Source organism: Monodelphis domestica, chromosome 3 (assembly GCF_027887165.1).
Source record: "Monodelphis domestica isolate mMonDom1 chromosome 3, mMonDom1.pri, whole genome shotgun sequence".
Lineage (NCBI taxonomy): Eukaryota > Metazoa > Chordata > Mammalia > Didelphimorphia > Didelphidae > Monodelphis > Monodelphis domestica.
Window position 1 is genome coordinate 212,050,835 of NC_077229.1, and position 25,675 is coordinate 212,076,509.

The 25,675-nt window shown below is 37.0% G+C and overlaps 1 protein-coding gene across 3 annotated transcripts in view; it reads left to right on the plus strand.

The window, feature by feature from the left end:
* The window catches only part of GMPR (guanosine monophosphate reductase), an 84,021-nt gene that overhangs the window by 14,163 nt on the left and 44,183 nt on the right, over window positions 1-25,675 (plus strand). For 2 of the 3 annotated variants that reach the window (XM_056823471.1, XM_056823472.1), the window contains one exon: window positions 7,203-7,376. The exons of the other annotated variant lie outside the window; for it this stretch is intronic. In XM_056823471.1, the coding sequence (XP_056679449.1) occupies window positions 7,203-7,376 (174 nt within the window). The remainder of the gene's footprint in view (window positions 1-7,202; window positions 7,377-25,675) is intronic. 3 annotated transcript variants of the gene reach the window in all.

The following is a 25,675-nucleotide window of genomic DNA, read 5'->3' on the forward strand; positions in this document are numbered from 1 at the left end:
TTTAACACTCAATTACCTATGTGAGCTTGAATGAGTCACTTTTTGCTTCCTTAGGCCTCATTTTCATTAACTGTACAATGAGGAGGTTGGACTAGATTGTCTCTAGATGATGTTCCTATTATATTCCATTTATCCAAACCAACCTGGATTCTATAAATATTTACTGTTCTGAAGACAAGGATGCAAAGATAGATTCTCTTTCAAAAAGAGGAACTACTTCCAGTTGTCTTCTGATCCTATCTGGAGCCATCAGCAAGCTGTTCAAAGAATTATTATTTAATAGATTAAAGAAAGTAATGTAGAATTTTGTGTGACAGCAAACTCCTTACCTTATTTTTTTAACTTGCTAATTCTACTTTGAGAGCTAACATGTTATGGCAGAAAGGACACTGGATTTTGGTGGCACAGTAAATAGAGTGCTAGGCCTGGAGTGAAGAAGACTTATCTTCATGAGTTCAAATCTTTCCTCAGGCACTTACTAGTTGCGTGATCCTGGACAAGTCACTTAACTTTGTTGGCCTCAGTTTCCTCGTCTATAAAATGAATTGGAGAAGGAAATGGCAAAGTACTCTGGTGACTTTGCCAAGAAAACCCAAAAAAGGATCACAAAGACTTGGACAGGACTAAAAACCACTGAACCACAACAAAAACAAAATTTGTAATAATATTTGTACTATCTACCTCCCAAAGTAGTTGTGAGATATTATATGTAAAATGATTTGTAAACCTTAAGGTGATATAGAGATTTGGAAAAGAAAATGACTTGAATAAGACAAAGAGAAATTGGCCAAGGATCAGTATCAGAAGAGGAATTAATATTTGCCAGTCTTAGTACAGAGATAATGGGAATAAAAGTCTTATAAGAAATTCAACCATGTCCAATAGGACCTATTTGAGTTTTCTTGCAGAAAATGTCTTTACTTTCCCTTGGGCCATGAACAGTTTTGATTGGGATAATTGGGAGATACTAGCTCTGTTTCTGGCCCCAAACTCCAAGATAAAACCAAACATCATATAATTTCTGAATATAAAAGCAGCAGCTAATTTTCAACAAAGAAAAAGGAAGCATGATGGAAAAGAAAAGATAGAGCCAACTTTATTCTTTATTCCTAAGGATTTCTTTCCAGTGGATTTTGAGGCAATACTACCAGAGAACTCATCCTCATCCACCCTAGAGGACTAAGAAAGGTCACTCCGTGACTGCAAATTTGTGTCACCTCACTCTGATTGCTGTTGTTGAGGCCTCATGTAATTCTTTGTTACTTGAGCTGGTACACTGATTATAGCTGGATTCTTATTAAAAAGAAGATGGTTCTCAAAGAAAAGATTTCTGTGACTTGAGCTCAGTGACTTGAGAAGAGAATTTTACAACTTGCCAGTGAATGATACCTGTTTGTCCTTCCTTCATCTTTGTCCTACAACATAACCTTTTCATAAAAAAATCCTACCTTTTGTCTTAGAATCAATACTGTAGATTGGCTCCAGGGCAGAAGAGTAGTAAGGGCTAGGCAATGGGGGTTGAGTTGTGATTTGCTAGGAAGTGTCCGAGACCAGCTTTGAACCCAGGACCTGCCATCTGCAGGCCTGGCTCTCAATTTACTGAGACACCTAGCTGCACCCTTACAACATAACCTTTTGAGATTGTTCATGGATAATCAATGATTTTTTCCCAATTTTCATTTCTAAAATTCAGATCCAGATAATATTTTACTAATCAGAACCTCAACTTTCATTATGAACTCTGAAAACCTGATTTGTTCTCCCTGCCCAGAGTCTAATTAGAAAGTGAAAATTTTATAGTTCATGAGTCCTGAGGAAGAACAGTAACACAATCTTACTCACTCAATTTGTGGAATTTCAGAATTGCAAAGAACTTGAGCAGCCATTTATCTAGAGATTCTAGACCAAGCTGGGTCTCTCCCAGAAGCCCTTTGATAATATATTCAACAAGGGATCATTCTGTATTTACTTAGATTAAAGAGCTCTCCTGAAAGAAAACTTACCATTTTCCTATTTGGGAATCACTAATTGTCAGTGCGTCTTTCTTTACATTGTGTTGAATTCTTTCTCTCACTTCCATTCATTACTCTAGGTTCTCTTTTGGAGCCAACAGGAGAAGGCTAAACTCACTTCCACATGGAAGGGGTTAGCAGCTAGACCTGTAATTTGAATGGTACAGGGAATTTACAGATGAAGAAACTCCCCTCCCTTTACCAAAGCAGACCAGCACCTATGCTGCAACTTCTATCCTTAGAGTTGCTGATAGCAGTCAAACTCAGATAGAAACAGGGACCATGAAATCTTACATAAGGATCCCCATGGGTGCATGTTGACTTCAGAAACCACATGTTAACATTATCTACGTTCTATTGTATTTTTTAATTTTAACTGTTTCCTGATTATATTTCAACTAAGTTCAACAGCATTTTAAGAGTGTTTGATACCTCTGATCTAAAGCACTGGGATGAAAGTGACTTTTCTAGGATCACACAGCCAGTATTTGGCAGAAGTAGGATTTGAACTCAAATCTTTTGTGATCAGATCTCTATTGACTATGCCTTACTGCCTCCACATAGCATTCTTTCAAATGCTCAAAGATAGTTGTCAGGCTCTTCCCTAATGCTCCTCTCCAGTCTAAACATTCTCAGTTACTACAAAAAAAATTTATATGATTTCATTTCTGGGTCTTTGACCATTCTGGTCACTCTTTCCTAAACATTCTTCAATGTATTAGTGTTTTCTGTAAAATGTAACTCTCAGAACTGAGCAAAGCACATCCCATGTAGCCTGGCCAGGAGAGCATACAGCAGGTTCTTGTGTCCAGGAGCTCCACACTGGTCTTTGATACTCATATAGCTCTGTTTCTACTTCCACTGATGTTCCCCCAAATGTTCTCAGCTTTGCTTTCCCCTCCTTGGATTCCTGCAGGCCCTCTATGATCCTTATCTTCTCAATCCCCAGTGCTACTCTGTAAACACTAACTCCTAGCCTGCCCCTCAATCTCTTCCCTCAACCCTGAAACATTTTAACTCTTCTGTTTCACTTGAATACTAATGTATACTTTCTAGTAGTAGGTTCCACCCTAGAAAATTTCAGTCATCCCTATGAAATCTGGCCCCTTTCTTTAGGATTTAGGGATAGCTCAGTGACACAGTTCTTAAAGCACTGGCCCTGGAGTCAGTTAGACCTGAGTTCAAATCTACCCTCAAATACTAGTTGTGTAACCATAGGCAAATCCTTAAACCTCTGTGTGCCTCAGTTTCCTCAACTGTAAAATGGATAGCAATAACACTAACTTCTATAGGTTTTTGGGATGTCTAAATGAAATAATGGCTATAAAGTACTTAGCCCAGTGTATGACACACAGTAGGTACTATATAAATGCTAGATGTTATTGGTATTATTATTGTCATCTCTTGACCTCCTTGCTTATCACTCATACCTTGTTTACCTAGAGCTGTGGGCTGGACTGCCCTAGCTTCTTTTAGATTTCCTCTCTTGGGGAATTTGAGGGATGCATCTACTAATGCTTTTCTTCCTACTATCTTCTATTGTTAATAGCTAGGCAGATGTACATAGATAAATTTCTCTCCTTCCCTTTATCTCCCCTTCTTTTCAGTTTAAAAGTCCCTTTGATTAGATTTGCAAGATGCCAGGCATATACCTTTGATTCAATTTGGAAGGCTATAACATGTTTCCACTAGACAGACAAATGAATGGATGGCGGAATTTTAAGTGGGAGGCAGCTGGATGCAAACTGAAGATGTGAGGCCCGTATCCTTCCAGAGTTAATCTTTCTGGGTAGTTTATTTAATCTCTGTGACCCTTCATCTCTTTATCTATAAAACAGGAGGAATAATATTATGTCACCTACATCAGAGGATTGTGGTCAGTTCAGATAAGGCATATAGAGTTTTCAAATAGTAAAATGCTACATAAAAAGTAAATTATGATTATGACTTCTAAGAAAAAAAGGAATATAGATTGGGTTGGAAATAGAGTCACATCAACACTATGACAACAAGGTCAGAGGGAGGAAGTACTCCCATTGGACTGCTGAGCAGAGGGGTGAGTGATATGTTCAGGCACATGTGGAAAGGGGGAGGGGAGCAGTCCAGCTGTGCTTTCCTCTGGCTTTCTAGTTAGGAATTCTGGCAAACCACACTGCAGGGAGGGGTGCACTGGGTCCTCGGCATACTGGGTCCTTTACCTGCCTGCCCACAGAGAGGTCTCTGCATGTCATCTCTGGCATGTATGCCATAGTTTTGCCATCATGGTTATATCTGGATCATAGAATATAGTAGAAGGAAGTAAAGTATTTTTGGTACTTAGTCATTTTTTGTTGTGTGACCTATGACCTCCTATAAAGATACTAGAGAGTTTTGCCATTTCCTTCTCCAGCTCATTTTTTCAGATGAGGAAACTGAGGCAAGTGGGGTTAAATGACTCTCCCAGAATCACATAGCTAGTCAGGATTTGAACACAGGTCTTCCCAACTCCAGATCTGGCACTCTACCCACTGTGCCACATAGGTGCCCTATAACAAGTGAAAGTCCTAAAAGAAACTAAACAGGATTTTTATTCAGTCTTGGAGGTAAAAGGGAGGCATTGGAGCTTGTTGAGTGTGAAAGTGACATACTAAAACTTGTGATCTAGGGAAATAATTTTCTGTAGCTTAGTGGTGGATGAACTGGAGTGGGAAGAGACTTGAAGAAAGGAGGCCAATAAGAAGGCGACTATAGAAGTCCAGATGTGAAAAGGTGAGGCCACTTATCTGTCAGAAAAGGAAGGAGATTCTAGAAATAAACTGCTTTGAGTTGATTGTAAACTCCTTAAGGGCAAGGTCTGGTTGTGTGTGTGAACACATGTGCACATGTACATAAATATGTACATACACACAAAACACACATGCAGTGCTGTATATCTGTATGCATGCATGCATGTATACACACATATACATGTGTCAATGCAATACACATGTGTTGTGAACATGTGGTTGTGTCGTGCAGCGCATAGATGCATTGTGGTATGATCATATATGTACCAGGCATACATGCATGCTGTGCACACACCATGTTATTATGTTATACGTGTGTATCTTGCATGTGTGTCTATTTGTGATATGTGTATGAATGTGCTATGTATTCGCATATGTGAATATGTATGTTGATGTGTGTACATGTTTGTGCATTATATGTATGTATGTGCATGTGTGTATACGTGCGTGCGCGCGCGCGCGCGTGTGTATGTGTGTGTGTGTGTGTGTGTGTGTGTGTGTCTTTAGCACTCCACTAATGCAGTGCCTGGAATGAGGTGGAATCATAAAGTCACCAATTTCAAGTGAGGAGCTTTCTTTGGAAGAAATCAAAGCACATAAAGAGGGAATTTGAATCTAGGTCTTTGTGACTCAGCCTGGCACTCTATCTACTGTCCCCTCTAGCTTCCTAGGTAGAATACGGATGAGTGTGGAGACTTTGAAAGCAGACTAATGGTTCATTGAGATCCATGGAGCTTTAATGTTTCCCACTTTATCAGCTCATATTTCTATAGCATTTTTTCTTGATGCATCATATTCACATAGCTCAGGAGACAGGTGATGAAAGTATTATTGTTCCCACATTAGAGATGAAGAAACTGAGACTCAAAGATGATTAGTGACTTACCTCACTGAGGGCAACTAGGTGGGCACAGTGAGGGCAACTGAGGACAGCTAAGTGAAGCAGTGGATAGAGCACCAGATCAGGAGTAAGGAAGACCTGAGTTTAAATCTGACCTCAAAAACTTGCTAGCTGTGTGACCATGGGCAAGTCACTTTGCCCTATTTGCCTCAGTTTCCTCATCTATAAAATTAGCTGGAAATGACAAACAACTCCACTATCTTTGCTAAGAAAACTCCAAATGGGTTCATGAAGAGTGGGACACAACTGAAATGAGTGAACAACACATCAGAGCTGGGACTTAAATATAGATCTTCTGACTTCAGGACTTAAGCATTCTTCATAACCATAGCTGCCTCCATTTATGGAGATGACATATCATGATGGCACATGAGAAAGAATATGGAGCTAGAGAACTTACAGACGAGTCCCATTTCTAAGACTTTACTGGTCAAGTCATCTCAGCCCCTTGGGCCTCAGTTTCTTTGTCTGTAAAATAAAGAATTGGACTAGATAACCTCTAAGGACTTCTTGAACTCTCTATCTGGGATCTCTTTGAATATTTCTTGAACTATATTTTCCCTATTAAGAAGATCAGCTACACCCTAGTGCAAATACTAATAATATGGAAATAGGTCTTGATCAATGGCACATGTAAAACCCAGTGGAATTGCGTGTAGTGAGAGGGGAGGGGGTTGGGAGGAGGGGAAGGAAAGAACATACATCATGTAACCATGGAAAAATCTTCCAAATTAATTAATTAATTAAATAAACTTAAAAAATTAAAAAATGATCAGCTACATGAGGACAAGCACTGCTTTGGTTTTGTCTTTGTATTCCCAGAATTTAGCACATTTACTATGTGCTGTTTATCTGGTACACTGTTGTGGTTGTTTAGTCATTTCAGTTATACCCAACTCTTTTTGACCCCATTTGGGGTTTTCTTGACAAACATACTGGAGCAGTTGCCATTTCCTTCTCTAACGCATTTTACAGATGAGGAAATTGAGGCAAATAGGGTGAAGTGACTCAGTCAGGGTCACAGGGCTAATAAGTGCCTAAGACTGGATTTGAACTCAGGAAGATGAGTCTTCCTGACTCCAGGGGTAGTATTCTACCTTCTATATCTCCTAGATGCCCTACCTGGTGTGTAGTAAGTGTTTATTAGTTGATTGATTGTTCTAGCCAATACATGGACTGATTATGAAAATGAAAGCAGAGTTGGGGAAAGAAAGGCTTCCTAAATGTCCAAGATCTTGTTGATTTTTGGAAGAGTCTTCTGATCAAGATCTTGGTCTAACGATTTATGGTAAGTTAATGGTAGAGGTAGAGAAGCAGAGGTGGGAAGTGAGCTCAGGCTTCCAGATTTTGAGGTCAGTTTAATGACCTGGTCAGCTTCATTTACACTGAGGTCTGTTACCTCAAAACTGGTCCCTCATGACTGATCTGGAATGTGCCTCAGTACATCATTGGTGAGTGGGCTGCAGTTGAGTCTGTGTTTCCGTGAGCCCTGCCATTCATGCCTTTTTTTGTTCATTTGTCCAGCATGTAGCTGTGAGCTCAGGAAGTGGGCAGAATGACCTGGACAGGATGAGCAGTATCCTGGAGGCCGTGCCACAGATCAAATATATCTGTCTGGATGTGGCCAATGGCTATTCGGAGCACTTTGTGGAATTCGTGAAACTCGTCCGAGCCAAATTCCCAGAGCACACCATTATGGTAGGTATGGCAGAACACACTGTTTTTGGTGGAGAAAGAATAGAGTAAGGGAAGCTGAGAGGGAAAAAGGGAAAGAGTGAGCTACATGTGAACTCTTGGGTCCTTCAATGCCCCTTGTAAAAAAGAGAATGATTAGGAAAAACACAAGCAGCTACCATGGAAAACCTCATGCTTCTCCATTCCTTGCCAAAATGAAGTCTATTGGAATAGTTCTGACCATCAGTTCTTTAAAAAAAAAAACAAAAAACCCTTACCTCCCCTCTGAGAATCAATACTATGTATTGGCTCTAAAACAGAAGGCAGTAACAGGGGATAAGTGACTTGCCTAGGGTCACACAGCTAGGAAGTATCTGAGGCCAGATTTAAATCCAGGACGTCCCATCTCTAGGCCTGGCTCCCTATCTTCCAAGCCATCCAGCTGATCCCATTCACCAACTTTCAAAAACAGCATCCCCTCTTAAATTCATTAAATATTGTCAATACTTTCAATCAAGTCATACATACATCATATATGCCCAATATCCATCCTTTTGTCTCCAAAGATATTTACTAAGATAAATTTTGCTAATGTAACACTTCAAAAGATCTCTAATTTCATCAGAATGAGTACTTCTCTACTGACACATAGCACACATTTCTCACACCTTAGCAGACCATTTATGATTTTGTTTTTATTTATCCTTTATCAGCTAATCCTCTAATGAGGAACCTCAATGAACTCAGCTGGGCTGGTTTCGGGGGAGTAAACTTCCCCATTAGTCACTGGTCTCATCATATTTGAATACTTGGAATCATGGATGGAGATTTAGAACTAGAAAACGACCTTCGAGGCCACTGAGTCCAAACCTTTCATTTTATAGGTGAGGAACCTGAGGAAAAGAAAGAGAAAGCGATTTGTCCAGGTTCACCTAACAAGTAAATGTCTAAGATGGGATTTGAACTCAACTATTCTTTTTTTTTTTCCAGTCCTAATCTTCTGTCTTAATATCAATTCTAAGACAGAGAGAGGAAAGGGCTGGGCAATGGGGATTAAGTGACTTGCCCAGACTCACACACCTAGGAAGTGTTTGAGGTCAGATTTGAATCCATGTCCTCCGTAATCTAGGTCTGGCACTCTGTTCGTTGTGCTACTTAACTGCCCCAAATCCAGGTATTCTTGACTCCAACACTATCAGGTGGGAGGACCTAGATCACATGCTCAGATGATGATGGAGAGCATTTAGGTGGCTTTGAAGGTTTGCAAAATAATTTACAAATATTATCTCATCTAATCTTCACAACCACCATTTAAAGATAGGTACTATTTTTAATTTTAATTTGTTATTTTATTATATATGATATATTATTATTTAGTTATATTTGTATATTTTCTAAGTATATTTAATTTAGTACCCCATTTCCAGATGAGGAAACTGAGACAAACGGTGTTTGCCTAGGGTCTCATAGCTAGGTCAGATTCAAACTCAGGTCTTCCTGACTCCAGGTCTGATGCTCTATCCACAATGCCACCCATAGCTGCCTTTGTTACAGTCTATCTTATCCTATACTGAAGTAATATAACACAAATAACACCTTAAAATAATTTGAAATCATTGACAAGATTTGTAGTGTTTCATTTGACGTCTCTCTGTCTTTAAACTTTTTTTAGCTTAGAGTACTTTATTAGTATTTGCTATAAGGAATCTTGGCACATGAGAGGGGATTCAATTAGAAGTTTAAATTGTATATAATTGGAGCAGGCAATTATTGAGGTTCTGTATCATTGGAGTTCTATATGATTCCTTGCAATTGGGGGATGTGGGGTGAAATATCCAATCAGTATAAGTAATAATAATGATGATGATAAAGCAACAACAATAATAATTAGCATTATATAGTATGTACAATGTTCTAGACACTGCATTAAGCACTCTGCAATTATTATCTCATTTTATCCTCACAACATCTGTGGTGGGTAGATGCCATTATTACTGTCATCTTAAAATGAGGAAACTGATGGAAATTAAGTTACTTTTCTTAAAGTCACTCAGCCAGTGTCTGGGCAGGATTTGAACTCAGGTCTTCCTGACTCCAGGCTCAGCCCTTTATTCTTTATGCCAGCTAGTTACCTCTGGCCATATCTCTAAGGGAACACATTTCTCCTTCATTCCATTCAGTTCTTGTTGTTTAATTCAAACCTGTAGGACAAATAGCTGGTCAATAATTGTTCAGCCCGGTTTGAAGACCGCCAAGTGGCTTTGTTGGGATCTCCTAGGAGGGAAGAAGTAACAAGATGACCTGGAATCCATTTCCATGCTTTTCTGAGGAAAAGGGAAAGAGAGAAAAGAATTAGGAAGAAATTTTGTTAGAAGAAACTCTTGTCCAAAAGCAGGGTCTTTTTTTCATGTATGTCCCTTCCTCCACTCTTCCATTTTCTAAAGATCATTTTATCAATGGCTTGTGTGACTGTGATCATTTCCCCTTATTTGTATCCTGCTCCTCCCACCTGTTCCATTCCTCCTTTGTAACTAAGGATAACATTTAAGCAAAAACAAGAGGCACAGCAACCAGACCTGGTCTGACCAGCACATACTGCATCCTACATTTCTGGCTTATCTTTAGACCTGATTCATCCATGTTTCATCTTCTCAGATAAGAAAGCCAGTTATGGAGCAGAGGCACAGGTGTAACTTTACAAATACATTTTACAAAAATTTATAAAACCTCAGTTTCTGCCTACATCAACCCTGTGAGGTAGATTCTATTAGAATCAGGGATTCTCAAACTTTTTAGCGTCCTAGACTTCTTTGGAACTATGGACAAATCTATGGACACTTTCTCAGAACACTGTTTGTAATTAATAATTGAAGGAAATTTTAAATTTATTTGGAAGTTAGGGGAAAAAAAAGAGATATATTTTTCACCATCCAAGTTCTTAGACTCTAAAATCTGTTCATGGATTCATAGGGATCCATGGACCTCTGGTGAAGAACCCTTGTCTTGATAATAAATTTACAGATATTGAAGCTGAGACAAAGACAAGTTAAGTGACTTGTCTAAAGTCACACAGCTAACACATATCTAAGGTGAGATTTAAACCTAGGTTGCCATACCTCCCTTCCATACATCCAGCCACTACATCATGGTAGGTCATACTAATTCCTTTGGTTTTAATATCACTATCATTCCTGGGAATAACCCCTTTCCCACCTTCTCCAAATTGAATCCTCCTGTATAACAAAGGAAAACAGTTAACCAGAAACACCTCAAATAGTGGCCATGTCTAATAAAAATATATTTATTTATATAAACATATGTATAATAATATTATGTGTATATATAACATTTTGCTCTAACAGTTATGGAAATTATTTTTATTAACTGTTTTCTGATATCACTATTTATTTAGAATTGAGCTTCCTTAAAGTAATTTTTCATTTCTATTGTGGGAGTCGTGTGTATTATTCTTTAGGTTCTGCATGTTTCACTTTGAATTGGTTTATACAAATCTTTCTAGGTTTTTCTGATTCTTTATATGAGCCATTTCTTAATGAATGACAATATTCCATTGCATTTATATGGCACACTTTATTCAGCAATTAATTAATCAGCCTTATTTAATGTTTCCACTTTGTTTCCAGTGCAAGAAATGGTGCAATTAATATTTTAAAATATATTGACTTAGTTTCTGTCTTTGATTTCCTTGAGGTATAAATACATGGTAGTTGAGCTGCCTGGGTAAAAGAACATAAAAAAATTTAGCCAATTTTCTTGCATAATTTTATTTACTTATTCTTTTGAAATTTTTAATTAGTCAATTAGAACATTTTTCCTTGGTTACAAGAATTGTATTCTTTCCCTCCTCTCCCCTTACCCTTTCCTGTAGCTGATGCACAATTCCACTGGGTTTTACATGTGTCCTTGATCAAAACCTGTTTCCATTGTTGAGGTCTGGACTAGGGTGATCATTTAGAGTCTACATCTCCAATCATATCCCTATTGATCCATGTGATCAGGCAATTGTTTTTCTTCTGTGTTTCTACTCCTACAAATTTTCCTCTGAATGTGGATAGTGTTCTTTCTCATAAATCCCCCCAAATTGTTCTGGATCGCTGCATTGCTACTAATGGAGAAGTCCATTACATTCAATTGTACCACAGTGTATCAGTCTCTGTATATAATCTTTTCCTGGGTCTGCTCCACTCACTCTGCATCAATTCCTGGAGATTGTTCCAGTTCATATGGAATTCCTCCAGTTCATTATTCCTTTGAGCACAATAGTATTCCATCACCAACATATACCAGAATTTGTTCATCCATTCCCCAATTGGAGGGCATCCCCTCATTTTCCAATTTTTTACCACCACAAAGAGTTCTTGCATAATTTTAAATTGATAGCCTAAATATTTGGTCTGATTTGTAGCCTCATCTAAAGAGTATTCATGCTGGTCTTTCCATAACTCATCCAACATTGTACCTGACTTTGTCATCTTTGCTAATTCAAGTCCTTTGGAATTGTGGATCATTCTATTAATCAGAGGAGCTAAGTCTTTCACAATTGATCATACAATATTGGTGTTATTGTATACAATGCTTTAGTTCTGCTCATATCACTTTGCATTGGCTCATATAAGTCTCTCCAGGTTTTTCTGAAATCATCCCCTTTATTAATTCTTATAACACTATAGCATTATATGAAAATCATAGACCACAATTTGTTCTGCAATTTCCCAAATGGTGGATATCCTTTAAGTTTCCTTCCCCCCCCCCCATCACACAAAGAGCTGCTGTAGATATTTTGTAAATATGAATCCTTTTCCTTTTACTCTCTTTGGGTTACAGAACTACTAGTGATATTGCTAGGTCAAAGGATACACATAGTTTTATAGCTCTTTAGGCTTAGTTCCAAATTATTCTCCAGGATAGTTGATTTGGATCACAGTTCCAAAGATGCATTTTTCTTTATCTCTTCCATTTTCCTTTTTGTCTTGTTAGTCAATTTGATAGACATGAGGTAGTACCTTATTTCATATGACTATATTTTTAACCTTTATTTTTCATTTTAGAATCAATACTTTTGCTTCTAGGGAAGAAGAACACTAAGGGTTAGGCAATGGGGGTTAAGTGACTTGCCCAAGGTCACATAGCTAAGAAGTGTCTAAGGTCAGCTTTGAACCTAGGACCTTCCATCTCTAGGGTTGGCTCTCAATGCACTGAGCTGCCTAGTTGCCCCACATATGTCTTTTGAAAGCTTTAACTTCTTCTTCTGAAAACTGCCTATTCATTTCCTTTGATCATTTATCAATTAGACAATTGTTCTAATTTTTCTAAATTTGAACCAGTTCCTTATATATTTGAGATATATATATATTATGTATCAAAGAAATTTGCTATAAAATCCTCCCTCTACCTCCAGTTTCTAGCTTAGCTTTTCATTTTGGTTTCATTGGTTTTGTTTGTACAAAACATTTGAATTTTATTCAATCAATTCTAAACCAAAAACATTTTAGTTTTAGCCAATCAAAATTATACATTTTATTTTCCATAGCCCTTTTTATGTTTTTGTTGCTTAGGAATGCTTCCCTTATTCATAGATCTTACAGGTAATTTTTCCCCCATACTCTCCTAATTTATTTGTGATATCTCTCTTTAAATCTAAATCATGTACCCATTTTGACCTTATCTTGATATATGGTATGAGATGTTGTTCTACATCTAGTTTCTGCCAAATTGCTTTCCAGTTTTCCCATCTGTTTTTGTTGAATAGTGTATTCTTTCTCTAATAGCTTGGATCTTTTGGTATGCTAAAAATTGACTAAAGTATTCATATCTCATTGGTAGGCATATTCTCCAAAGAATTCAAAGACAGAAGATCAGGTTGCTTATTATCTCAGGGAGAGGAAAAAAGAAGCAGGAAGAGAAAAAGTATTTGGAACTATAAATTTTTAAAAACCCAAATATTAAAAATTATTTTACATGTAATGGGGGAAAATAAAAGAATATTTTAAAAAATGAAGAAATTAAAGAAGAATGGAAAGACTTACATGAATTTGATGCAGAGTATAGTAAATAGAACCAGGAAAACAATTTACACAATTCTTAATGAATTGAAACACAAAATGAAAGAAAATATTGTTAAATTTTAATGGCCAAGTTTGGCCTGAAAAAAAGATGAGAAAATATAATTTTATATTCTTTGCAAAGATGAGGGATAAGAAATATAGAATATTATTATGCACACTATCAAATTCTGTTGTCTTGGTTTTGCTGAACTTCTTCATTCTTTTTTTTCCTTCTTTGCTATAGTGTTTGGCTCTCTGACATGGTGCCAGAGTAATTTGATAAATTAGAGTAATTTGATAAATGCTTTTTGTCTTGGTAAGCTAGGAGTAGAATGGAAATATTTTGAAATAAAGTTAATATAGAAACAAGAGATATCCATAACAACCAAAAATAAACAATTCTTTCTCTAACCATTCTCTATTTTTTTTTTCAGTGAGATGACCTTTTGATATGAGGTAATATATTCATATGCAGTGTTATGGTAACAATTAAGGTAAATTGAGGCAGATCCAAGCATGACCAACTTATTAGTAAATCATGAATTTACCAGTAAATAGGATCTTAGATTCCTTAGAAAATGTAAGAGCATGAGGTAAGGTGAGCTAGTCTTTAGTTTTTCAGGGAAGCAAAGAACAAAGAATAAGACTTCACTGGCAAAAAAAAAAATATGTTTGGCTATGGACCTAAAGAAAACAACATGATTATCTGGAAATTGAGAGTGTGTGCCTAGTAACGACCCTTCTTGTCATTAAAGAATGTTACTTGATTTATGGAGTCCATCTGCATCCTGCAGGGCTTGTTAGTGGAACAGAGATGACAGACTTCCTGGTGCCCACCTGTATCTTGCAAGGCTTCTTAGTGAGATAACAGACCTCCCATAATTGTACATGGGTATGTAAGGCTCATTAGTAAGATAACAGGTCTCCCTTAATTGTGCATGGGCATACGATATGTAGAGATAGTATATTTCTTTGAATTAAGGTAATTTATGAGACAACAATTGAGAAAGGAAGTTCAAATTTCTAAACCTACAAACTTAACTCAGAGACAAAGAAAGGGACTTATACAAAGTGCCTAATAGTAATTTAGTAGTATCTGTAAAAGATTTAAAAGGGAATTAAAGTAGAAAATAGAATTGATTAAGGAATGAAATCAATTGTATTTTATCAGCAGTTTATGTGCTTTTCTAAAGCTAATTTCTGCTAAATTCCTTCCCACATTTCTTGACATTTTTTGTCACATAAGAAATCTTTCCTCCAATAACTTATTTTCTTGAGTTTATTAGATATTGGGTTACTATTTTTGCTTGCTTCTACTTCATACTCACCTTGCCTGTTCTACTGATCTTATTTTCTATTTTTTTGACCAATATCAAGTAGATTTGCTTTATTATTTAACTTGAAGTGTGGTAATGTTATCCTATACTTTTTATTGTTGCCTTAGATATTTTAGAGGTTTTATCTAAATGAATTTTGTTATTATTTTTATCTATTTCCATAAAATGTCTCCTTTGTAATTTGATTGTTTTTACACTAAATGTATGAATTAATTTAAATGTATTCTTTTTTTCCATTGGCATATCCCAGTCTTGAGTGTTTGAAAAGTCCCTCCACTTTGTTATCTGATTTTATATTTTATAGTAGTATTTATATAGATTTTTCATGTTTCCTTAAAGTTACTTCTTATATACTCCCAGTACTTTTCTCCTTGATCATTTTTATTTTTAGTTGCTATAATTTGTTTTTATATTGCATTTATTTTTTAATATATTCCCTCCTCAACCTAGAGAGTCACACTTTATTTAAAAAAGAACAAAAAAAATTATATAGTTCAACAAAGCCAACAAATATAGCAACTAAAACGAAATTTCTAAACTGTTCCATAGTTTTGATCCCCAATTCCTGCAAAGAAAGGAGGGATTGCACTCTCTCATCCTTTCTTTGGGACCTAAGTTGTATCACTATGATTGGACAATGCCTAGTTTCCTTTTCTGTTTTTTTTACTTCTACCTTAATAGTTAATTAAATATATTCCTTTCCTGGTAACAATTACTATATTTTGCATCAGCTTATGTCAATCTTCCCTGTGTTTCTCTGAATTCTAAGAACCATCATTTCTTATAGTGCAGTAATATTCGATTAGTTTCACATATCACAATTTTGTCATTCTCCAATCAACGAGCTTTTGTTTTCAGTTCTTGGCTACTAAAAAACAAATTAAAAAAAAACAAACAAAAACACAACACTTTTAAAGATTTGGGGTAGAATACTAGATCTGGATTCAGCAAGACCTTAGTTCAAATCTGGCCTGAGACACTTAATAGCTATGTAATCTGTAACAAATTAATTAACCCTGTTTGCCTTAGTTTCCCCATTTGTAAAATAGGGATAATAATAATAGTACCTGCCTTCTAGAGTTGTGAATATTAAGTGAGTTAAAAATTTAGCTTAGTGCCTGGCACATAATAAGTGCTATAAAAATGCTGACTATAATAATAATGTCATATTTTATATCATGTATATTTATATCATTACACGTTCATCATTTAAATGAAGATGGCAGGACTAAGACAACAAAAGGATTAAGATTTCCCCTAATATTGCATAGCGGTAGTGATGTGGGGAAGGTTGATTGGGGTCTTGTCCAAGGAATTGATTGATGACTTAAACTGACTCCATTGCAAGAAAGCAAGCTTTATTTGTAAGAGAATATAGTAACAGAGTAGTTCCTATAGTAAGTAAGGTAAGCAAAGATAAAGGTGGTAAGCAGGGTAAAAGTGGGTAGGGGTTTTGGGGAATGTTTTTTATCTTGATTAGTTACCAAGGAAGGGGTCATTTGAGCAGTTGTTGCCCTGTGTTTCCAAGGAACTGACATCAGTTTACCCATGGTCCATTTTGGTCTGTGTGGCTTTACCCAGGATTCACTCTGCTTAGCCACAGGGGAGGGAGAGGAGAAACCTCAGTGTGAATGAGATGGTAATGCTATATTAAAACACCCCAGAGTAACTGAAGGTCAAGTTTTGCTGTTTTCTTCAAGGACTCCTAAGAAAGAAGGGCAGTGATTATGGATACTGAGCATTGTTGGAACCTGTGTGACTGGGGAACTGAACCACCTGTTCTTGCTGTTCAGAACCTCCCAACCAAGCACCTAGGTTATGTTTGAAGATTGATGTAAAGAGTTTTCTCATCATTGTGAATCTACGCAATTCATATGTCTTATTTGAAAGGTGATCCCATTCTAATCAACTAGCTATTGTTTCTGTGTTCTGATTGTTTACAGCTACTTGGCAGGGTTTGTGGGACTTTTCAACCAACATCAGTACCATTGTCACAGTGGGGAGAGCAGCAAAATCTCTTTGTTGTGTAATACAAGTCACCTTTTTATTTATTTTCATACTTCATATTCTTTGCAGGATTTAACAGTGTGACCAAGTTTGCACCTCTCCATCCTGAGGTGGGGCAAAAAAAGTAGACTGTTTATAAAGCCAGAGAGGGTTCGAGGACTTGCTGTGGAGGTCAGAGAGACTTTGGCTTCTTTTTTTGCAACTCCAATGTGACCCTTTGGCCTCAAAGAGTAGGTTTGATGAACAAATAAGCAGTTCTTTTGCTTTTAAGCTAGCTCATCTATTAATGCATCTTTATTCTCAGACGTTTAAGAGATTATGGTGCAGTAAGCATACACCAAAGCAAAAATTTCCCTGAGTTGTTCTACCAGTCTCCTCCTCTTATTGTTGATATTCTATCATTTTCTTAGAAATTAGCTTTCTAGATTCTAACCCAGATCTTCTTGACTGCAAATCCAATGTTGTCTCTCCTGTACCATTTAGCAGCTTACTTACACAAAAAGTAAATACTATATCATTTGTATAATATTATCCACTATAATAATAATAATATAATATGTACAACATAAGGATTGAGGAGTAGAGGAGAGATTTCCTCTATACAGAAAGTGGCACTTGAGCTGAGTTTTTATTTATTTATTTTTTTAAACCCATACCTTCCATCTTTGAATCAATACTGTGTATTGGTTCCAAGGCAAAAGAGCAGTAAGGGCTAGGCAATGGGGGTTAAGTGATTTGCCCATAGTCACACAGCTAAGAAGTGTCTGAGACCATATTTGAACCTAGAATCTCCCATCTCTAGGCCTGGCTCTCAGGCTACCAAGCCACCTAGCTGCCCCCCAAAAAATATTTTTAATGAAAAAGAAGAAAAGTCAATTGATTTATTGAAAAAGTCTTAAAAGATAAATAATGTTCCACATCTGTAGATATTCCACCTCTGCAAAAGAGTGGCAGTAAAGGGTGTCATCGTCTCATATCTCTTCTTTGGTGCCATGCTTATTCTTTGTAATTCTACAATATTCCCTTCCCATTGTTTAATAGTGGTTACTCTTTCCATTTACATTGTTGAAGTCATTGTGTATGTTGTTTTCTTGTCACTGTTTACTTCACTCTGCATCAGTTCATCTAAATCTTTCTATGATTCTGTCTTCATCATGTTTATCACTTCTTACACTATAGTGGCATTCCATTCCATTCATATACCATAATTTATTCTTATTCATAACTATTTATTAACTTTTCCCCCACTAGTCATTTACTTTGTTTCCATTTCCTTGATACAACAAAAATTATGTTGCTATAAATATTTTGGGACATATGATGGCTGTCTTCTTGTAAATGGTTCCTTGGAATATATGTCTAGTATCGGTATCACCAGTTGAAAAGGTATAGACATTTTAGTCACTATTTGCATGGTTTCAAATTGCTTTCCAAAATGGTTATATAGATTCAGAGTTCTACCAACAATGCACTAGTGGGTCTATCTTCCCACAATCTTTCATTATCCATAAAGCTGACAGGTAAAGTATTCCATGCTCCCATAATTTGCTTATGGCATCACCTTTATGTTTGAAAATTTTGACCTCATCTCAGTATACAGTGTGAGTTGTTGTTCTTCTAAACTGCTTTCCAGTTTTCCCAGAAACTATTGTTCAATAGTGATTTCTTGTCCCCAAATCTTGGATCTTTAGGTTTTCCAAATACTAATGACTAGAGTAATTTACTACTGTGTATTGTACCTTTTCCATTGATACACTATGCTGTTTCTTTGCTAGTGACAGATTGTTTTGATGATTACCACTTTCTAATAAATATTGGGGCAGCTAAGTGGTACATTAAATAGAGTGCAGGGCAAGAAGACTCATCTTTCCGATTTCAAATCTGGCTTCAGTTATTTACTAGCTACTTGACCCTGAGGAAGTCACTTACTGCTATTGGCCTCAGTTTCTGGAGAAGGAAATAGCAAAACTCTTCAGTATCTTTGCCAAGAAAACCCCAAAGGGGGTCACAAAGAGCTGGATCTGACAGAAAATGACAGAACAACAACAAAAATACAGTTTGAAACTTGCTACTGCTAAACCAACTTCCATTACATTTTTTTTCATTGATTCCCTGGATATTTTTGACCTTTTGTTCTTCCAGATAATTTTTAAAAATTATTTTTCTAGCTCTATAAAATAATTTTTTGGTAATTTGATTGGTGTGGACCTAGTAAACTCTTAAAAATACTTGCTTATTATGTCTTTTCCCTCTTTCTTTGCCACTCTAAAGCAGCATAGAGAAACTTTTTTTCCTGAGAGTACAAGGGTCACCCTTGCCAGGAGAGAATCTTTTGTCATTGAGTCAATAAGCACTTATGAGGCCCTATTCATTCTCTGTGGGACAAAATATTTCTCATAGTAGGAGCTCATTTGGCATTTGTTGAATTACTGGATGGAACAGGAAGCATATTTTCCTCCTTTGTGCCTAGAAGAGTGCATTGCTTATACCCTTCTAAGGCTCAGGGAAGAAAACGAGCTCAATGATTGCTTTTTAAATCACTTCATTTACAGGGAAGGAAGAAACCATTGAAGATTTGGCTCTCTGACCTGTTCTTTCTCCTTATTCCTCTGGGTAGCCAAGGACCTTTCTGGCCTGGACATTTGGCCTCCACTCTGCCCCTCGTTAAGCTGAAAGTGTCCCTTTCCCTCTTGATTGAGAACTTAGAAAAAGGAGAAAGAAATGTTATTTTGAAGTGACAGAATGGGAAGTAGGATTAGAGCTTGTTTGCAACAGATTAGACATTGGAAATTGAGTGGGTTCAGTCATTTTTGTTTCCTAGGACAAGCCTTTAAAATAACTTCCAGAAAGTAGTTCTATACCCTTACCCCCCTTTCATTTTGTAGTCGACCAGAACATTGTATCGGCCAAGGCAGAAGGAAATTTTGGGGGTCTTGTGTCTCTTGAGCTAAAGAATGAAATATTGTGGTAGAGTAAATCATGAACTATACCTGGAATTGGGGAGACCTGAGTTCAAATCCCACCCTCAGCTTGTTCTAACTAGGTAACTATGGGGCTGGTCATTGTTCTTAAACTTCTTTTGGTCTCAGTTTCCCCACCTGTAAAACAAGGATAATAATGTTTGGAGGGCCTACTGTTCAGGGCTGTTATGAAGGTCAGGTGAGATGCAGAAGTGCTTTGTAAACTTTAAAATGCTGTATAAATGTTCATTATTATTTTATAAGCCCCAGATAAATTGAATTGTGCAAAAGACTAGGAGCTGACAGTTTATGAAAGATCAGCGTAACCTTAACATTAGCAAGAGGAGGACATTGTGGTATCAGGGAGAGAATGTGGCATTTAAAGTCCTTAAAAGTCCTAAGACTCTAAATGTGAATCCTGTTCGGCTATTGGGTAGGTCATTTCTCCTCCCTGAGCCTCAGTTTCCTCATTTGTAAAAGGAGAGGGTTGGACAATTTTGTCTTTGAGGTCCCTTCCAGCTTTAAGTCTTGACATTGTAGGAGATGATGTTTCTTTCACAAATCAGCCTTTTTTCTTCTTTTATGAAACAGTGGGGAGGAGAGAGTGCCAAACTAATTAGAAGGACCGCTCTCATTCTCAGCACAGGTCTCTTCAGCGTACTCTCCAAACAGCTGGGAATGAAGTTTCATTGACAGCTGACTCGGCCCAGAGCCAGCCTGACTTGCCTGTTTGTGTAACTCTGGGGAGCCCAAGTTCCTCCCCCAAGGGACAAAGAGCTGGGATTGAGGGCAAAAGTAAGAATGCAGGATGACTGAAAGAGACCAAGGGACAGCACTGTCTTGCCATCGTGGGTCTGATGGGGGCCAGGGGGAAGGGGAAGGGGAGTTCTTGGGCCTGAGAGTGGGAAATAGGATTCCTGCTGTCCTTGGGATGGCCACAGGCAATGGCCTGTTCAGTCTCCCTGTGCTAGCCAGAAAATATGTTTTCATTGCTCTCCTTTGGTTACTTAGAAATAGATGGCTTACCCTCCACTTTGGCAAGGAAGATGTTTATTTCTAAGTCATCCCTTTCCTGCTCTAACCTCTACCCTCCCCATCATCTGTAATTCATTAGGAGAAAGGAAATACTCCTTCACCCTCAGTTTTTTACTGGCATTTTCATTTGTCATTCATGCCTCCATGACTGTTGTGCGAATGAATTAATGTTTGTAAAGTGTTTTGGAGATGAAAGGTGCCTCATGAGTGCTAAGCATTATTATGATCATTACCATACAGTAAACAAGAGATGCTCAAAAACGCCCTTGGTAAATGTCAACAGATTCAGGCCTTTTCACGATTGGACGGGGATTCCTGCTACCTGACTTTAGCATTTCCAGGATTTGTGTGTGCACTGTATTAAGTACCACACATACACATGCACACGCACACACACACAGATGTGTTTTTTTAAGCTCTGTTAGTGTGCCTGGGGAATGGTGATTAGGATTTAGAATGCAAACCTAAATGTTTCCTTACCTTGGGGTGCATCTGAAGTCTATGCCACTTGAAGATATTGGGGTGAAGGCAAAGAGCAGGGCAGGCAGTGAAATTTGAAATAATCATAGACCTAGATTATAGTCTGACCCCCTTATTTTGCAAATGAGGACACTGACAGGTAGACAAGCAGTATGGTTCAGTAGGAAGAACATTGACTTTGGAAGAGGTGTCAGTATCCAAATCCCTTTTCTGACCCTTCCTACACATATGACCTCAGAGACATCAATCAACTTGAGGAACTTAGGTTCAAATTTCTCCTCTGAACCATGTGATCTTGGAAAAGTTGATTCACTTCTACGGGCTTCAGTTTCCTTCTCTTTAAGACAAAGGAATTGGGGTAGTTGATTTCTTTTGTCCCTCCTTGTTTTATTGCATTTGCTTGGTGCCAATTTCATGTCCACTTGATTGAACCATTTCCTATATGAGTGCATGAAGCTTAACTATTACGTGACCAATACAGTGTAGGTAAAAAATATCAGAAATGGAATTTGAATCTGAGTCCTGGGACTCTAGAGTCAGTACTCTTTCCATTGTATTTTGTCAACACCAGCCAAGAAGCAGTTCTCCAGAGTAAAAGAGAGTTCATTTTAGAAAGTGAGTTCTAAACACTTAGGATTTTCTGTCTTTTAGTAGTTATCTTTCACTTAGGCACTGGTAGGGGTTAGACCTGTGGCAAAGAAATATGCTAAAATCCCTAGATTTCAATGATATCTCTTCCTGATGGTCAAATAACAAGGAGCCTAATTCAGTAGTGCACCATGAAAACTAGATACTGCCCAGACAGTCTTCCAACCAGAGGGCCCTGTGCAGTGATGATAGCTGAGCAGAAAGGGGAGGTCAATTTTCTGAGCCCTCAGAGGGAGAGAGAGAAGGCTCAGAACATTTTCCTTTTACACTCTTTGATCTCCTATGAATAAACTCTTTCCTTTACTAGGGAAAGGAATTCTTCTCAGTTAGCAGCCCTAAAGGAGTCAACAAAAGCAAATGGAGGAAGAATTATAAAAAGGGAACACAAACTGCTTCTTGCAACTGGTTAGGGACAGGGGAAGGTGAAGATAGGAGAAAGGGAACAAGAGTTGGGGAGGTATTTTTCTAGAGGACTTTTTTCAATCAAGGAGGGGAAAATGCCCCCCTCCATTTTTCTTTGTTCTCCAAGCCTTCATATCTCTACTTTTAATGTTTCAAAGCACAGTTGCTAACATCAAGAATATAATTGAACCTGGACAGTGAATCCCATCCTTAGTGAGGAAAAAAAAGCCAGCCATCGGCAGAGCCCTTCCCATCTGCCTGCCATATTACATTAAAGGAAGAATTCCCATTCTTTCTTTACTTGGGCCCAAAGAGTAGATTGAATTTTGTTATGGCTTTTATAGTGTCACCTTGTGCTGTTTAGAGGCTCCAAGGGACATAGATGAAGCTGATCAAGTGAATGAGCCCACTGTATGCCATCCCTGCCATATGATATCCTTCTGGCAACTCTATCTGCTCAGCCATGTGAGCTATTTTCTCAGAGATAAAAGCACCCTTTCTAATCTCCATGCTGATGACATGCTGCACTCACTGCTTTACTAGAGTCCCCCACTCCAGCTCAAGCTCAGGAGCCCTTTCCATTGAGTTGAGTCCTTTACTGGATATTCAGCAATAATATTGCAACATATGGGAATGGTGAGAATTATCGAAGATAGTGGTTGCTCTATAGGAGAATCTGTGATGAAGGAGAAGAGGATGGCCTGATGTATACCTTAGCTTGAGCATTTCAAAGAGTTCAAAGAATGGAGAGTTAGTATCCTATAGATTAAAATTCTTTTGACAGTGTTATTCCAGGAAGCAATCAAGAATGGATCAATGAAGAGTCAAAACAGCAATAAATTTAGGGAGGGAAGGAGGAGATAGCCTAAGGATACTTCAGTTAACTTCTTAATACAGATGACTCAGATCTACTATATACATTCAGAACTAAATTCTCTTGAGTGCCACTTTGTCAGATGCTTGTTGGACATCTCCATTTGGGTGTTCCTTCAGTATTTCAAACTCAACAAGTGAAAAATAAAACTCATTTTCTTCTTTTTTTTAATTCAAAAATTTTCAGAGTTGGTTTCCTTGCTAATGTTATCATTGTATAAATTGTTCTCTTAGTTCTGATCACTTTACTCTGCCTCAATTCATAGCAATCTTTCCCAGTTTCATCTGAAACTGTCCATTTTTTTTTTGCAACACAATAATATTCTATTACCGCTATACAACATTATTTGTTTAGCCATTCCCCAATAGAAGTACTCCCCTGCCACATTTAGTTTCCAATTTTGGTTGGCCACAAAAAGAGTTGCTATAAATATGTGTGTATATATAGACATTTTTTTACTTCTTTTATTTCTTTGGCCTTTAGGCCTGGTATAGCTAGGTCAAGTGATATATTCAAAGTTACTAACTTTTGGGACATAGTTCCAAATTGCTTTTCAGAATGGTTGACTCAATTCATAGATTCACTAACAGTTCACTAATATAGCTATTTCCATATGACTATCTAGGATTTGTCATCTTCCTCTTTTGTTATCTTTGCCAGTTTAATAGGTATAAAGTAGAATCTCAAAGATGCCTTAATTTTCATTTATCTATTAGTGATTTAGAGTAATTTTTTATGTTTGTTAATAGCTTGAATTTCTTCTATTGAAAATTACTTGTTCATATTCTTTGATAATTTCTCAGTTGGGGAATGGCTCTTAGACTCATAGACTTGAATTAGTTCTTTGTTTATCCTGGATATGCAGCAAATGTTCTGCAAAGATTTTTTTCCCAAGTTGGTTGGGCATAATTTTTATGTAATAAAATTTGTTCATTTTATTTTTGAATGATCCTCTCTTTCACATGTTTAGTCATAAACTATTTTTCTATCCATAGATCCAAAAGATAATTTCTTTCTTGTTCTTCTAATCTGTTTATGATGTGACATTTGAAATCTAGGTTTTTGTATCCATTTGCAGATTATCTTGGTTTATATTCTGAAGTGTTGGTTAATCTAGTTTCTGCCAGATTGATGTCCAATTTCCCCAGCAGTTTTTGTCAGATAGTTAATTCTCTCCATAGTATCTGAGATCTTTGGGTTTTTTGAACATTATGCTTCTGTGTTTGATTCAGAATTTTGTGTACCCAATTTAGTCCACTCATCAGTGACCCTCTCCTTACTTTTTAAGCTAGTCAAATTATTTTAATGGTTACTGCTTTTTAAGACATTTTGAGAACTGAGACTAATAACCCACTGTCCTTCTGGCTTTTCTTCATTATTATCCTTGACATTTTTAACCTTTTATTCCTATATGTGATTTTTGCTATTCTTTTTTCTCTCTACAAGACATTCCTTTGGTATATTGATTTGCACGGTACTGAATATATTAGTTACCTTAGGCATTATTGGCATTTTTATTGTATTGGCTTGGATTATCCATGAACAATTAATAGTTTATCCAAAATAGGTCTCTCTTCATTTCTATAAAGTGTTTGTCTTTGGTTTAATATAGTTGCTGGGTGAATCTTGGCAAATACACTCCCAAATGTTTTAAAGCTTCTTTATTTTCAATAGAATTTCTCTTTCTCACTCTTCTTAGTAGGTTTTATTGGCATTGTGTAGGAGTGCTAATGATTTGTATGGATTTGTTTTATATCCTGTAACTTCACTGAAGTTGTTTCAATTAATTTTTAGTTGATTCTTTGATATTCTCTAAGTACATACTGTCATATCATCTGAAAGAAAACATCATTGCTGTGTTTTCTCTTTGCCTATTCTTATTCCCTCTATTTCTTTTTAGTGCCATATTATTATAACCAGAATTTCTGGCTATATGTTAGATAGTAGTAGTGATAATGCATATCCCTGTTTTATCCCTGATCCTACTGGAAAGGCCTCTAGCTTTCCATTGTATATATTGCTTGCTCTTGAACTTAGATCGATATTACTTACTTTATTCAGGGAAGGCACTTTTATCATAGGCCACATTCTTATCAAATTTGCTGATGACAGACAGCTGAAAGGAATAACTAGCACAATGGACAACAGTTAGAGCTCCAAGAAAACCCCAAATCCTGACATGGAAAAAAAATTGAAGAAGATAAAACTGCCTAGGGATAAGCATAAAGTCTTACACTTGGGTTGAAAAAAATAATTTCACAAGTATAAGATGGAAGATGTATGGGCTAAATAAGATTTGCCTAAAAAGATATTTTAGTGAATTAGAAACACGTGATGAGTCAACAGTGTAATATTGTAGCCACAAAATCCAATTCATTCTTAGGCTGTATTGAGAGGTATAATGCTCAGGGTTAAGGAGGTGATGGTTTCACCTTACTTTTCTCTAGTTAAACCAATATCTAAAGTTCTAGATTCATTCTAGGTGCTACACTTTAAGAAGGATCTTAATAGTCTG